This window comes from Triturus cristatus, chromosome 7 (assembly GCF_964204655.1).
Source record: "Triturus cristatus chromosome 7, aTriCri1.1, whole genome shotgun sequence".
Taxonomy (NCBI): Eukaryota; Metazoa; Chordata; class Amphibia; order Caudata; family Salamandridae; genus Triturus; species Triturus cristatus.
The window spans coordinates 1,021,895,848-1,021,911,693 of record NC_140590.1 but is presented as its reverse complement, the minus strand read 5'-3'; the positions used below and the strand labels follow the sequence as shown (position 1 = coordinate 1,021,911,693).

General features: G+C 42.2%; 1 protein-coding gene across 2 annotated transcripts in view; it reads right to left on the bottom strand.

The window, feature by feature from the left end:
• The window catches only part of ERGIC1 (endoplasmic reticulum-golgi intermediate compartment 1), a 335,849-nt gene that overhangs the window by 83,216 nt on the left and 236,787 nt on the right, over window positions 1–15,846 (bottom strand). For both annotated transcript variants that reach the window (XM_085618080.1, XM_085618079.1), the window contains exon 6: window positions 3,270–3,374. In XM_085618080.1, the coding sequence (XP_085474206.1) occupies window positions 3,270–3,374 (105 nt within the window). The remainder of the gene's footprint in view (window positions 1–3,269; window positions 3,375–15,846) is intronic.

Genomic DNA, 15,846 nt, shown 5'->3' with positions numbered 1-15,846 from the left:
CGGAGACTGGCGTTTCAAGTACTGCTGAACAACTCCACTCTTGATTTTGTCACCCATCCCATTTACATTCCAGGTATGGATAGAAAGCGATACAACCCTGTCATTCCCCATCATCGAACAGGTGGAAAGGCATAGTCCAACAGATCAACAGCGGTGTGCGTAATATTGTTGGCACAAAGAGTCCTAGCAATACCTCGCTCTTCCGGTCCCCCTCGAACCCCACTGCAGCAAAAAACTCAGTATGTGGAAATCCTTGGTCAATATAGCAGAAACCCACCAAACCTAGCGGCTGTCCATCCGTAGCTAGGTTAACCAGCCCACGGAGCAGGTCAAACAGATAGGTAACACATAACGGCGTCTCCTCTGTGCAAAGTTACCTAATGATGAAACATCACAATGCAAACCAACGAAACCATGAACCTGTGGGAAGAGGACATATTTGATACAATAGAAGCTGTATTTCTCAGTACGGATGTATCTGAAATTTGCGTTAGTGGCCTGAAATCTAAATCAACAATAATAAGGAAAGACAGACACTAGGTGACTTAAGTGATAAACAAAATTATCACCAAGAATGCAGACAAGGAAGAAATATAGCAGTTATGAACTGTAACAATTAACATCAAGAACCCACTGAGGCAACAGAGAGCTACAGTTAAATTATAAACCAAAACACGAAACTGTGTAGAATTTGGCCAAATCCTGCCCTGATATTTATTACTGAAAGAGAATGGTATGTTACAAGAGAAAAATTCAAATGTGTGAACATTAAATATCCGAGATTACCAGTGATTTACTTCTTTCCAAAAATACATAAAAAGACCAAGTTCTAGGTAGGCTGATTATAGCTGGAGTCTAATCACTTACCAATTGGAGTCTCCAAATGTATTAACAGTCATAGCATCATTAGCGAAAATGCTACATTCATACATAAAAGATACGTCGGATTTTTTAAATAATGTTGATGGGATCACAGGGGGTGAACTTTACTGATTAGCCAGTATGGATGTAACCTGTCAGGTTTGGGGCATATCATGACACTAATATTTAGAACAGATTTCAGGCAAAGAATACAAGCGTACATTTGAAATAATACTGGGTAAAAGAACGGAAAGGGAGCCCTGAGGAATCAAACTGTATTTTGTAAAACCGCATTGAATAGTTGTTTATTTTATGGAAAAATACACAAGGTGAACTGAACCATTTAATATGATGAAGTGTTGAAAAAAATGTAAACATGTTTTGTGGTATACTTAGGAACTTAGAGACAATAAAAACGACAGTATTAATACCACACTTAAGAGGCCCACACATCGCATAGGCTCAGGAATTAGTCTCACAAGAATTGAAACAATGAATGTACACAAATTATACTCCCCTCTGAGGAAAAACCATTACGTTCAAATTTGATGCAAGATCTATTTCTCTAACGAATGTTACTGTGGACTGATTTTCCCATATTTAAAAATCACTGCATTATAAATAAGTGCTTTTGGGATCATTTTAATTATATAAGGGGCCTTTTCTTAGGCTTACGCTGACTTTGCTTTCCCAGTGTGTGTTCTTTATTGTTGAAGGCTTTAAACCTGCTTTTATATAATGTTTACATACATTTTTTTTTTGTTTTCTCAGTCTTGTAACAATACACTTATATTTTGATGTATCAACTTTTCATTTTTGTACATTACTGTGATACTTGTAATGCTTTTTCCTATGTTGTCTATATGTTCCTTGATTGTCTGTTTAGGTTTTATATTGCATCACTGGCACTTTTTTATATGTCCATTAATTGTTTTTTCATTTTGTAAAATTAAATACAGAATTGATACACAAAAAAAAAAAAAAATCTTGCTGACCTAAACAGGTCCGACATGTATAGAGCACGGAAGGAAACTTTGTTGCTGGAGACACGTGTTAAGAGGACATGGTTAGAAAGCAAATGATGGATAGGGGCAGGAAAACTGAGATGGCTTAAAATTTATATGATGCTTATAGCAATAGGCTTGCAACTTTTACAATATTTCAAAGCAACCGATTTTATTAAACAGACATTTTAAGCGAAATTCGGTGTAACTGAATGCATGCCAGTTTCAAGAGGACGCAGATTTATCAAAGTTTGAGCTTTACTAAGTGGAAAATTTGCTGATTTTATTTTGAAGATTTTCCCAAAATATTACTAAAAATCGGATTGTTGGCAATTATTTCTACAAAAGGAAAGAATTTTAATAAAAAACTAGCATTACTACATTAACGCTTTAAAATGTACATAATTTATTACGTTGAAGAAATTTGGCATGGTTAATTGAACGTTTCCCGATTTTTTTGATAGAGTATAATCATTGAATTTGAAAAAAAAAAAAAGTCGTGTTTTTTTTTACAATTCAATGTCACACACAATTAAAAAACAGAGCCATGCCTTTTACAATCATTACCTACTTGGCTACAGAAATAGACTTTTGCACAGTTCTTTCGTTCAAAAAAAGATTTTTTAAAATTGGAACTCCACCAACGTTTTGAAGTTATTTCCTCTTTTGTGAAGATTTAGGGAACGGAGAAAGTGAAGTTTGAATACAAACATCTTTAATTCATACAGATATGGAAAAAAAATCTCATATTACTGCAATCCCCTTCATTTTATATGTTCCACCCACTGCTTTTTGCAACTTTTCTGTCCCTTGCCCCGGTAATACATACACGCCATCTACCATAGCACTGATTTGTTCCTGATCATACCTGCAACATGCTGTTATGGTGCTATGGTCTTCCTTCTCATCACCCACAGCAGTCCAGGAGCCTGAAGCACGCAGAGGCCATACTAACCACTAGACTGCAGAACCCATCTGCATACCCTGGATAGACACAGTCACAGTCATGCTGCCTCTTTGCAGAGAGGATCAAAGTGACCACTATGGATTCCACCTTCGCATACAAGGGAGTGCTACTACCGGAGTTGGGACCTTCCTGCTTCATCGCCATTTATTGTTCTTTACTGTTCGGGAAGAAAGAAACCCTGCTACAAGTTCTTCAGCCATTAATCACTGCTGCAGAGTTCGGCGCTTTAACAAGGAAGGGGCTTGTCAGACAGATGCTGTACGTCGAGTGGACCTTCGACTCATGGTGGCTATTGTACTTCGAATGGACTCCTCAGCATGGCTACTATACAAGCTGTTCTTTGCAGAGTGGCCATGGTTTAAACAGGACAGTACTCATCACTTCTCAGTGGGAACCAGCCCGCCCACTTCACTCAAACAAAAAGGGTAACATCTCACCTTTAATTTATCTCCAAACTGCAGCTTGTGGATCACATGCGTCATGTCTGGATTCTGCGGCTGGGCTGTAGCACTGTGCGTGGACACGTGAAAATTACCAGGCACCTATAGAATTGAAGTGAATAAAATCATTCAAAAACAAAGTATGTAAGGTCAAAGTCTCTCTGTAGATGTTCTGTGGCACCTACTGCTAGAATATAAGCACTTTAGACTGTATATATTTTATTTTTTTTTAGATCTTAACAGAATGACCCAGAACTCTAGAAAAATCACAGCACTGAACAATTTTGATAAGAAGCATAAACTAAGGCAACAAACAGAAGCATATGCTAGCAAAGAGGACTGTTCTGCGGTTTGGTCCGGGCTGTGGTGGGCAGAAAGGCTTTGTAAAATGTGGAATCAGTATTACAGGGTTAGTCAAGGCACAGTGTTTTTCAGAAAGAGACAGAGGAGCCACAGCATGTGTTGAGATAGCACAAATGTCTGAAACTTTCGGGAGTTGGTCGACCATTATGTAAGCATGTTCCACTGTACAAATAATTTCCAGTTTTGGTGGGTGACGACAAAGAAGGACAGTAAACATCGATGAATAGAGCCTGGAAACCAAATCTGTGCACAACTCTTTAGATTGACCAAAGGGGAACAGCTTACACCCAAGTGAGCGAAGTCGAGGAGTTTGATGAGGACTGGTCTATATAATGTAGGGGATGTACTGAGCACACTTGGTCTCTCTGGCTAGCACGTACCCAAGGACAATTTCTCAGGTTGCATAGTACATCATAAAATATGTCACTATTCAGCTGGCTGCGCAAGAAAGTCTGGCTAGACTCCCTTTTCCTTTCTGAGGAAATATGAAGAGTGAAGTGCAGGATTGGGGGCTGCTCCTGGTCTCAAGACAGGTTCTTCACATTTCCATTCACAGTGTATTTTACTTTTCATCTCAGACACCCCCACTGCAAACATCAACGACAGCTGAAACTGAGAACAGCAGAGCACCTTTTCCCGGCCAGCACACTGTAAAATGAGTTCCCACTCCGTCTAATTCGCTCTTTTTCTCTACCAAGATGGGATTAGTCTGTTAGTTTAGAGAAGGCATAGCGGAAGGGTGAATGGTGAGATTAGGTCTAAGAATAATGGAGCGACAGAGGCGAGGATCTTCAGCTCACATCCATTCTCCCCAACATCCTTAATTTTTCGCCTAGGTATCTTTGTCAAGTGATGGCGGTGGTGTAGAATGCCTCATTTAAATAGACAATAACTGTTATAACTTCAGAAGCTGCACCAGGAGGTTGTCTGTCAGGAGTAGTGGCTCCTCGAATCAAATAGATGAAAGCCAAAATGTAACATCTGCACATCTTTCAGTAACATCTGCACATTGCCGGATCTTTTGAAGACTGAAGAATTTGGCAGCATGAAAAAAAAAACGGTCGAAGGAAAGTTTCCTCACCAGTATAGTACAAGACCTTCCTCTGAATATTTTTTTTTTACCGCCAAGTGGAACCAAGACTGGTAAACAGTCTTACTCTAGGCAAAAACGATTTAAGAGCGAGGCAGTCCTACTTTTGAATGCCAAGTACATAGCGCCAAACTGCATTGATTTATAAATGACAAGGGTGCACAACATGGAGTTTGGGAGGGTTGAGACCATGCCAGATTGTTAGGTTATCAAAGCACGATAAAGCTATGTAGAATAAACTAATTTAGATAGACAGTAGTTATCCTGAATTCTTCCACTACAAAATACGGCTGCATTTACCCTGGACACCTGTGGAACAGGGAAAGGGGCATCATGTTATTTTTGTCGTCATGATCTATAGGGCTTTGCTTCTTTTTACATGGCTACAGATGGCAGAGGAGCAAGAACTTTACCTGTTCCTAAGGCATTTGTATCTGGCGTTTAACAACGGTTTCGAGGAGTGCAATTTGCAAACGAACCGTGGTGGCAGAGTTTGTGGTAGGTTGTTTGCAAATAGCGCTCCTCAAAAAACAGCTGTTCAATGCCAGTGAGTGTTTTCTCTGCCACGCATTGTTGGAGTCTAGTACTTCGCATAATATGGTCGATTTTTAATTTCAAAGATATACTATATACTTATATGATTGCCATTGGGTACAATTCAAATATCCTGTAGTTTTTGGCAACCCAATAACGAGTAGATTGGCATCACGGTCCTAATGAATTGCCATGATCAGTTTTGACAGTAAACAGACAAGAAACATGTCGACCTTCTTTTAAACATCAATTTTTTTAGCTTGTTTGTACCATTGCATCAATTTCTAGCAATTCATTATTTTTTATGATAACAAGGGCACCTACACATTAAAATACTAGGTTATCCCTTAGTAGTTTTTAAATTTCACATAACACCATTCTACTCACGATTTTACCCTGAACACGGCACCTTACTCTCCACATCGGCAAAAAAAAAGAAAAGAGTCCCCTAGAGGGGCCCGTTGGACCAGCACCGGACCAACGAGACGCTGCCCAATGATGAAGCATGACACCCATTTGGGTGAGTGAGGGCTCTTGTTCCTGAGCAATCAGATCCCCCACTCTGGTGCTTAAGGTGATCCCGGACCTCTTTTCTTTTCTATTCAGGAACTGCATACTCCTTTGATTTACGTAACAGCTTGCATAATCTGGTCTTGAGATGGATGTAGTAGGTTGGTAGCATCCCCTCAGCACTTTGTCCCAGCCCATGCACAGTCTTATTGTCTAATGGATTTGGAATAGGCTAGATTGGAAAACGGGAGCAGAGTTTAAATTTTACTGACACCAAGAAGTCCAAGGAACGAGCCTCAGTCAATATAGACTACAGAGCCCAGCAATCATTTTCTTTGCCATTATATAGACCCCGTCTGAAGGACCAGCCACTGAGTTCCCATCAGCATATATAAGCAAGAAGGTGCTGCAGGCAAAGAATCAAGCACCTTTTCTAGAAGGTTTTGGTAAACATGTAGAATTCCTGATTTAGGTATCTGAACATTGCTCAAGAAAACTTCAGATCCTTGAAAATTTTCAAACTTTCTGGAGGACGCAAACTAAAATCGGAGGTAGAACCCCAAGGACCTTGGGATTCATCCTTGGTCATACCAGTAGCTGGCTCCAAGATAATTTACTGTGAATTATTTAAATGCTGGTAACTAATTTGACCGGAGATATTAATTGTGCTCAAGTGGACACCCACTGTAGAAAACCAAAATATGCTGAAATCTTGGGGGATGCCCCAGAAACCGATATATTCTACTCCTTAGACTATTTCTTGCTTCCTCCATGTGAAGCGAAATATGGACAGAGGAAGCTCTAGTAACACTCTTCACATTTATTTTTTGAAGCGGATGTTTTGCCATCTATCACTTTGTGATCCTTTTTGAGTGTTATATTAGAGTTCAAGTATTTAATATTGGTGCATCCATATTAGATCCAGGCAGCATCATCAATGTTTTTGTTGTGGGACCCTGGAGGGAGGCTGGCCTAACCTCTAGCCACAGGATGTGGACCAGTGGGGTATACTCTGAGGGGTAACCTAGCTTTGGCATACATTTCCAAAACAGAATGCACCGCTATACTGTTTGGTAGTAAAGCAGAAGAAGCCCTCCAAGATATTTTCTAAACCTTATTGGGGGTGAACAGATGCTTTCACCAAGAGGGGTACTCATAAGGGTGTACCCCCAGAGATAGAAACTCCTCTGGTACAGGCAGTGACGGATCCAAAAAAGGAAGGCAATACCTTGTATCATTACTGAATGAGACATCTGATGTGAAAACATTTCTTCTTACCTGGAGCAAAGGGTCACCTCCAGTCCCAGTCTTTAACTGATATGCAATGCAGGTAGTTTATTTGTGGTTTCAACCAAATTATGGCTCAGAATGAGAAGGAACACAAAGGAAGGTGATCTCCCAAAGACTAATCGTAGGCAGTGTATGGGTTTGCAGCTCAGTTGAATCCGACACAACTGGTGTCAAGCAATGCATACAGTGTAAACAGAATGCCCAGTAGAGGGACTGGAGGCAGCAAAATAAGATGGCACTGCCCAAAAAGTGGTCTCAAATAAGGCAGGGTCTGCTTCCTGCCAATAGGTGGAACGACGAAGGAAATCGGACAAGTGGGTTTTGACGAGGCAAATCTTGATCCATATTAGTTACAAAAGGAGGAATTTCAGAAATGTTTGTTATCTATTATCCATTTCTCAGTTCACAGAGACCATAAGATTTTTGATTTTTTTAAAAACTTTATTGGAAAACATTTGAGCCAAATATCTTCTAACATCCAAGTCAGAGACTTAACTTATAGACTTTATTAAAAAATAACGCTACCAAGCAGGCCGGAGGAATGTGGGACTGGTAAGGTATTGTTTAAACTATACTAATAATGAACGTGAGCAAAGTCCAACAAGTAGATGATAACCACTCCTCACACTTTTTTAAACTCCTTCTTCAAACGGCGGACGATCACATTCAGCAGAGACCTTTGACGCTATGCTGCGGTTGCACAAGCTCAAACCCGTCTTGAAACAGAGGGAAAAAAATCCCCAAGCATATCCTAGTCTCTTTATAGAGGTAGATCCGGCTTCTGTGAAAGGCCGCTCCACTTGATCCAACAAATAAAACACATCTGTAGCCCAAATCAAAGTAAAGTGGTAACAGCACTTCAGGAACTCCAATCCCAATTAAAAGTCGAATGCAACAAAATTGGTGAGCACAGCTCAGGTCACAAATGCACGGAACAATTTAAACAAAACAAACACTGTCCAATAGTGTCTCCTCACCCCAGTTTTAGCTTTTCTTCTACTGGCACCAGAAAACATCAGGTCAGGTATGTGGCTTACTCAGACCACATGCAGGACCACCATATCAGGTTCAGGCTTATGGCAGGCTCCCCACTTTATTCTGCAAACGGCAAGCAATCAATTGTACGCAGAACTATCATATGGTACCCCTCCTTGCCAAGAAGATAAGGGAAATTTATGGCCCCCATACAGAACCTAGTCGCTATGGATGGCAAAAGCAATTACCCCGGCTGGAGTATTCTCTTCATGGGCGCAGATGTGAAGGTCGTTACCAAGCGCAATACAACAATTATCCACACAATAAAAGCCACCATCCAATCACAGGTATTTTTCAAAAGAATGCGTTTACCTAGCTAAAGTGATCCACTTCAGGAAAATTTTAAATTCTATGCTTACATGCTACGGAGAAGTGTCTCGAAAGAACTTTGACACAAAAGTGGGGCTGTGGCACACTGAACTGTATGGGTCATTATGATCCTGAGAGGTATTTGCGAATCGTGCCTATGGACAATATTCACTATTCCATTACTGTATCAGGTACATAGACCGCAATAGCCTATGGTCTTCCTATGAAATTTCAGCACCCCAAAAACGTTCGAGTGTTGCAACGCAATAGGAGTGTAAGGGAAGCAGATGATTTACAAAAATTTGCATCCTGTGTGAGCAGCGTCATGGTACAGTTATTCTTAGTATGTTATGTTAAGTGCATTTGTAAGGTATTGAAGCACATTCTACATGTGTTTCTTTGCTGTCAAAAACCTAGTGGATACAGCTATACAGCTTTGTTTTTCTTGATCTTAAATTTCTCTACATCATCGCCAAAATTCCCAAAAGGGCGTCCACTCTGGGCAGTCCTTTGTGTTAGGAAACAGACAATTCATTAAAGGCTGGTCAGAAAGCTTAGGACTGGCCCAAGACTGTAGTAAGTCTGGCAAAGTTCCGTTATTCAAAGACTGGAGTGCTGCCAAGCTGGTTCTGCAAGGCAGTACTGGGAACGTCCTTGTCTAAACATATGTTACACACCACAGGGAGCTAATTAACACTCATAATTCAAAGCACTGGCTTGGGGAGAAGTCTACTATTTGTTCTGATTTAGGGATGGACACTGGTCCAGCACCCAATCAAAAAGAGCATCATTTGAAGTTTAGTCCCTCTGATCAAAATCAGCCTGCAGGCGTCTTCTCATGCAAACTTGAGCGAGCTGCAGTGTGTTTTCCAGCCTTCTTCTAGACAGAGAATCACAACTCCTTCAATGGGCAGAGGTTCTGCAGCAGTGGCATGATACATTCTTACTAATGGCAAAGTGATGCATCCGTTAGTGTAGGAATTTGTCTGCATGCATATTACCACGCTGCAAACAGGCTTAAACATTGCATACTTGAGAGCATATGAAGCACCGAGAAATCAAAATTCTACTTTGGCAGCACTACAAGTCCTCACGCAGTCTTCGACCACACATCTGAGGACAAAGCACACACACTCCGGGTTCTGCATAAATGGTATATATTAAGCAAGGTAATTATTGATCCAACACCCTACAGGACAAGTTATTTACCAAGACAAACTAGGTGCGGATTCCTTACCTTAGAATACCCCAGGCATCAGGCTGGATCCAGAAACTTTTGATCGAGCAATACCAATCGCACGCTGGTGGGGGGAGGGGGGGGGGGGAGGGAGGGAGTCTGTCGGTTCCATGTGACGTCGTCTGCGTCATCTATGTAGGTGCCACCTCGGCACGCTGACATCAGTTTCATTTCACAACTTTTCACATCAGGAGTGCAGTCATGAAATGCACTGACAGTAGTGTGCATAGAACAGCTAGGGCCCTGAAAGGATAAGCCTTGACCCTAAATACCTGTCCACAGTACTGGGAGGATGTATGGAACTGTGGCTAGATGGTCTCTACCAGATAAGGCACTACCAAAAGGTATCTAACTTGTCCATCTGAGGGAGACGGCTAGCCTCAGATTCCATACCATAGAATAGATCGCCAGCAATACCATCCCCGGAGGAGGGACTATGGCCAAGGTTAGACTAGGAAGTCCTGCAGGATAGAGTGAACAAAAAAGGCCATCCCTGCGGACTGGACTGTCTAGGCAGTAGTGCTTAGTGAACATGTGCAGTGATGCCCACATTGCTGCCTGACAAATGTCAAGGACTGGAACACCACATTGCAATGCTGTGGTTGCGGCCTGAGCGCTGGTGGAATAAGCTCATAAGCCTTCAGTAGGCTGTTTCTTGGCCAGAGTATAGCAATTTTAGACGCAGAGAATGACTCAACGCGAGATAGTCCCCTTCTGCACCACACAAGCTTTCTTTGATCCAATGTAAATCCACGAAGAGTTGGTAGTCCACCTGGAACTCTTTAGTGCAGGCAAGGTAGAACGACAACGCTCTTTTTGGGTTCAGATGGTGGAGTTGCTACTACTCTTTAGAGATGCAGAGGAGCATCGAAAGTGGGCAGATTGCCCAGTGCGGAATGGTGTAACCACTTTCGGTTAAAAAAAAGGCCCTAGTGCGAAGCACCAACTTTTTAGGAAAGATGGTCAGGTAAGCTTGGCTGACAGCCTGTAATTTACATCCCCTCCTGGCAGATGGATTACCACTAAAAAGGCAGTTTTGATGGTAAGCAGCTGGGGGGAGGGGAGGGATAGTTGTGCAAAAGTTCGAATGGAACACATCAGGAAGGTGAGAACCAAATTAAGGTCTCACTGAGGCATGATGAAAGTAGCAGGTGGAAACATATGTACAAGCCCCCTGAGAACTCAATTTTCAATAGGTGATTTAAATAAAGAGGGTTGGTTAAAAGGGGTTAGCAAGCATTGGCATAGCCAATAGGTCTCGCTTTTGGGACCTTAGAAGTATTTAGATATGCAGCACAATATCCTTGGTGCAACAACATCAACTGTTGCATGGCTAAGCACTTATAAGGTCCCAAAGGCGAGACCTATTGGCTATGCCACTATCTCCGCAGACACCACAGAAAGACTCATCTGCAATCTGGCACCTACAGGAAACATTATGCCAAGCAGATGGAAGACCCGCGAGACATAGTAAGAGTCTGAAATCTTGGAATCATCTCCAAAATATATGCAATACCACAAGGGAAAAATGTGCTATTCTCTGCAAAGAAAGAAGAGTTGACACTTTTGGGAGTTGGTGGTAATGCGAACGTTGTGAAGGACAGTCATTGTCCCCTGAAGGTGATACACCACCAGTGACAGAGACTCCACTGTCTTTGGCCTGGAGTCCAAGTACACACGTACATGGGCTGTTGACCATCACAGTGACACTGCCAACAAGTTTCTGAAAGATACTGGAGCAGTATTCAGCCCAAATGGTAGATTTGTGAAATGAGTACAGGGATACCACCATGAACCTCTGCTAACGTCTCCGTGGGTGGGAAGAATTGGAAGATGGAAATAGGCAATCAGAAGATCCATGGACAACATTCAGTGGATGCCTGCATTTAAGGACAGCAGTAATACGCTCAGGGACTACACCCTGCACCTGTCCTGTTGAATGAACAAGTATAGAAGGCAAAGAGCAATGTTTAGACTTCCATCCTTCTTAAAAAACAAAGTGGAGGGAATAGAATAGTGTACACCATCTTCTAAAGGCACCACCTAAATGGCGCCTTTGGTCAACGCGGCAAGAGCTGCTGCCTCCAAAACTTAGGGGTGCTCCAGAAAACATGTCCTAGTGAAAGACGATTGGTCCTGAGAAAGGGGCAGTAAACGTAGGCCGTAGATGAAGGACCTAGCAATTTGTTGTGATCAACTTATTAATGGAAAAAATGGGCAACCATCTCCCCACTAGATGAGGACTTAAGTGGGGAAGGGGGTGTGGTGGAAAGTCAAGGGGTTTATCAAGCAGCAAAGCCAGCAGTGGATGGTGGAGAGGGCATATGCCGCTGTTGGCTTTGTATCATAAATGCCTTGAAATAACCTAAGTAAGGTTTGTGGTCTTATGACTTTTGATAGGTACTCCCCCAAACTCATATTTGCCTCTTATCCTGGGCATTACAGGCCACCAATGGCTCAGGCCATTGCTTCCCAGGAGATCATCCACAGTGCGAGACAGGAGTGTTGCCACCCAGGATTGTGGCGGTCATGTGTATTGCCCAGATGTTACCCCGGATTCTAAATTATTATTTTTAAAAGCACTAATCACTGTACTTTGTAGTACTGTATTTTCCTGCGTTTCTAAACTAGGTTCAAACTAGTACTAAAGTTTAACTTTAATTCTAACTCAGCAACGATGTGAGTTTTTATTGTCTGCTCATCACACCCTGCAAAATGTGCACTTCTATATTGACAGGCTGTTCTTGAAGACTTCCCGTGGAAGCTTTCCTTTCTCTGCAACAAATTCAAGGACCTTACGCTTCAGCCACTGTAAGCCTATTCATCAGAGAAGACTGTCACGGTTTTGTTACTAGATTTGTATTGAGATACCCGATATTAGGTTAAAAAACAAGGGGGTTGTATTAAGATACACTTTGTGCATGCATTATTTTTGGTATTCTAATTTGTCAATTTAATTACCTTATGGTGACAACTTCACTGTGTATTTGGTCATACAAGGGCTCCTCCTGAGAGGCGAGCAAAGTTTGGTTTGCCCAGATTTAGAGACCAGATGTTTGTTATTCTAATTCCCAAGTAAGAGACAGACTATTTTTGCTCTGGGATTCGACTTCATGTCAGACTCTTTACCGCTTTTGATTAAGCCTTATGATAATTGCCTATATTGATTTACCATCCATATCACTGTTATTTTTGCCTTCTGTACTGCGCTTTTAAAGTCTATTTAATAAACCTCCATGGTTTCTAGCTTTCCCTGATCTGGAGTCTTCTTTAGTCTCAGGACTTATTCAATACTGTCTACTTTCTAATGGTTTTAATTCTGTTAGGGGCACATTACCTCATCGATTCTTGAGGATAACACCGCTCTGATCCTGTGAAGACGCTTAATCTATTATCTATCAAATCAAAGAAAGCATCACCACCCCCTTCCTGCCAATCACCAGCCCAGTCAATCCGGTCTGCCTGTGGACAGCCCAAAATCTGTGACCTTTCGCCCCATCTGAGTAGTAGGCTACAGAGTGAATAAAGTGTCCTGGGATTTGAGAATCTACTGCAGGATTCAATGATCCCTCAGTCTATAAAAGCAACATCCAAGGCATGGTTTAGATCTCTGTCGAAGAGAGGTAGCCTCTGGTAGGGCTGAGCTCTTCACCTATGATACTGGCTGTCTTGTAGCAATTATCTTCAAGTCAGACGTCAAGTACATCGTCCAAAATGTTTTCTGTTTGGGCCATCTTTTAAAATGGGATTACAGCATCATCTCTACAACTTTCCTTACATCCTTGGGATTACTCTACCTCTCTCAGCACGGCCTTCAAAGGACTCAGAAAAGGAGACTGGTGGGTTCCACATCGTTACTGCAGCAACATTAATTTTTACAGGTTTGTCACAACTCGAGTCACACATGCTGCACTGGGGCAGGCTGAGAAGGCGGTCTCTGCTGGCACTCAACTTTTCTGGAGAAGCCACAGACCTTCTACATTAGTGGTGGAATTGCCCTACTGGTAAGGCTAAGCTCAGCACACAACCCTCAGTTCAACAGTTTTTTTAAGCATTCCAGAGAGGAATCTGCCATCTCACCATTGAAGGGCATGTTAATGAGTGTGGCTTGGAAATACCTGAATAAGCCATTGGAACGCATCCAAGCTTGCAAGCGTAGCATTACAGTCCAAGCACCAAGCAAAGATGCCCCCAAAAAAGGTGTCTATGCTGCACTTCAAGATTTCTTTGGATGCATCCTTTCAGACACTGACCAGGTCTGAAAGAGCTTTTCCATGTGGTCTGGTGAACAGATCATCATGTTTGCTAATACTGACGGGGCATGCACATATTGGCTCAGGAGACATTAGTAGTACAGATGTCCAACTGCTAGAAGTAGACTTTCTAGGGTACATTCATTTCTTTAACTCTAAAAGGGGGCACTGTGGGGAAGCATTCAGATTTTGCTTTGAGGATGACATTTGGACCAACAGACTTTACGGTGAGAGTATGAAAAGTATTGTATTGGGTGAGGGGGGGGGGGGGGGGGGTTACCCAGAGCAAGCCAATAGCATCTCTGTCTTTGGCCCGCTGTGACAGAAAAGGGTTTCTCTCAAGCATCCATGACAGGATCCAAGGCCCCATAGAATGGAGTCAAGGGCACGGTCATGGAGAAGGAGGGTTGCAACATTCCAGTCAAAATGTTAGATTTTGCCTCGGCAGACAGTATGGTCAATTCCAAACCTTTAGTTGCGCTGCGAATCAGTCTTAAATGAGGAAACATCTTCTTAGGTAGGCCTAAAGGGCTACAAGATTTCTCCTTCCTGTGAAGTGTCAAGGCCACATTAAATTTGTAAGCAGCATCAATATTATAGTGGGTTATCACCATATTCTACACAACTGTATTTTGGAGAGTCTTGCAATTGCATCAGAACAACTTCTCCATCTGCACGTATCTGAGCCCTAGGAAAGTGCTCTGCCAAAGGAACATCAGTGAAATTCGGCTTAGCTGGCTCCTGCAAGAGGAATAATTTCCTCACACAAATGCTTTGTGAGTGGCGCTGTCTTTGGCTCCTTTGTTCTATGAATGCATCAGCGCTGATTGATGTTCCAACCAAACTGAGAATGGCAGGCATCGACTTCTTTTTGAGTCAGAGCCAGTGAATTTACAGCATCAGAAGTTGTACATGTCTGAGCCATCAGAGTACCCAAGCCGCAAGAATGTGCTCCAATCCAGAGGGGCAGCGCAGAGATTGACGGAACAACCCTGATCAAGTCCAAAGTAGCTAGCCGAAACACCTCAATCTGTACAGCGTCACAGGACTGACCCAGAAAATATGATGCCACCTTTTAAAAAGTTGGGCTCATGTTTGACAACAATAAGGAGTCCAGCGTCCAAAGCGGAGCTGAAAATCAACAGTTTCCTTGTGGAAGAGGTATTCTTTCTATGATGATCTTTCTGCCTTTCAGTGTGGGAAGATCTTTTAGGAGATAGTTTCCTGGCAGGTGACGTACTTGGAAGTGAGAGAGAGTATTTTGGTAGCTCCCTAAGTGCCTTAGGAGGAGATATTGGTCCTTGTAGCTGTGGAAGAGCTGAGGAATTCTATTGGTGAACACGGAGCAGTCTCCTGAGCAGGCCGATAAAGTGCAGAAAAACAGGAACTAATTCCAGTGCACTGACTGATGACTACGCTGGGGTTGCCATATACGGAGGCACAGTCACGACTAAAGCAGCAAGGTGCCACCTGGCAGTACTGGAGAGATATTGGTGGGAAACATTTTTTGGACCAGTCAAAATTCTGAAAGGTTAATTAATAAGGTGAGTGATCTGCAGGAAGATGTATACATCTAAATAGACATCACCAAGAAAAACATTAGAAGATACAGTTACTTTAAACAACTTCCACTGTCACATATAGGAACCCCCAAAATAAGTTAAAGCGGTTATGAAAAATTGCATGATCCTACCCATTATTATTTTAAGGTACTTTAGATTACATAATCTGACAGCTAATCTGTGCTCGCATGATGATGGTTTACAAGAGACATGACGTATTTACACTAAAAAAAAAAAAACAATTAAAAAGCAGAAAGTTCATGGCAGACATTTGTACGGTAGGCGGTAAAACAATCTACTGAGATTCAGAAGACAAGCGATGGCCCCTGTATGCCAACTCAACGGGCTTCTCTGAATCGCGTGAGAGCGCCTTGTTGTCAAGAATTGGTTA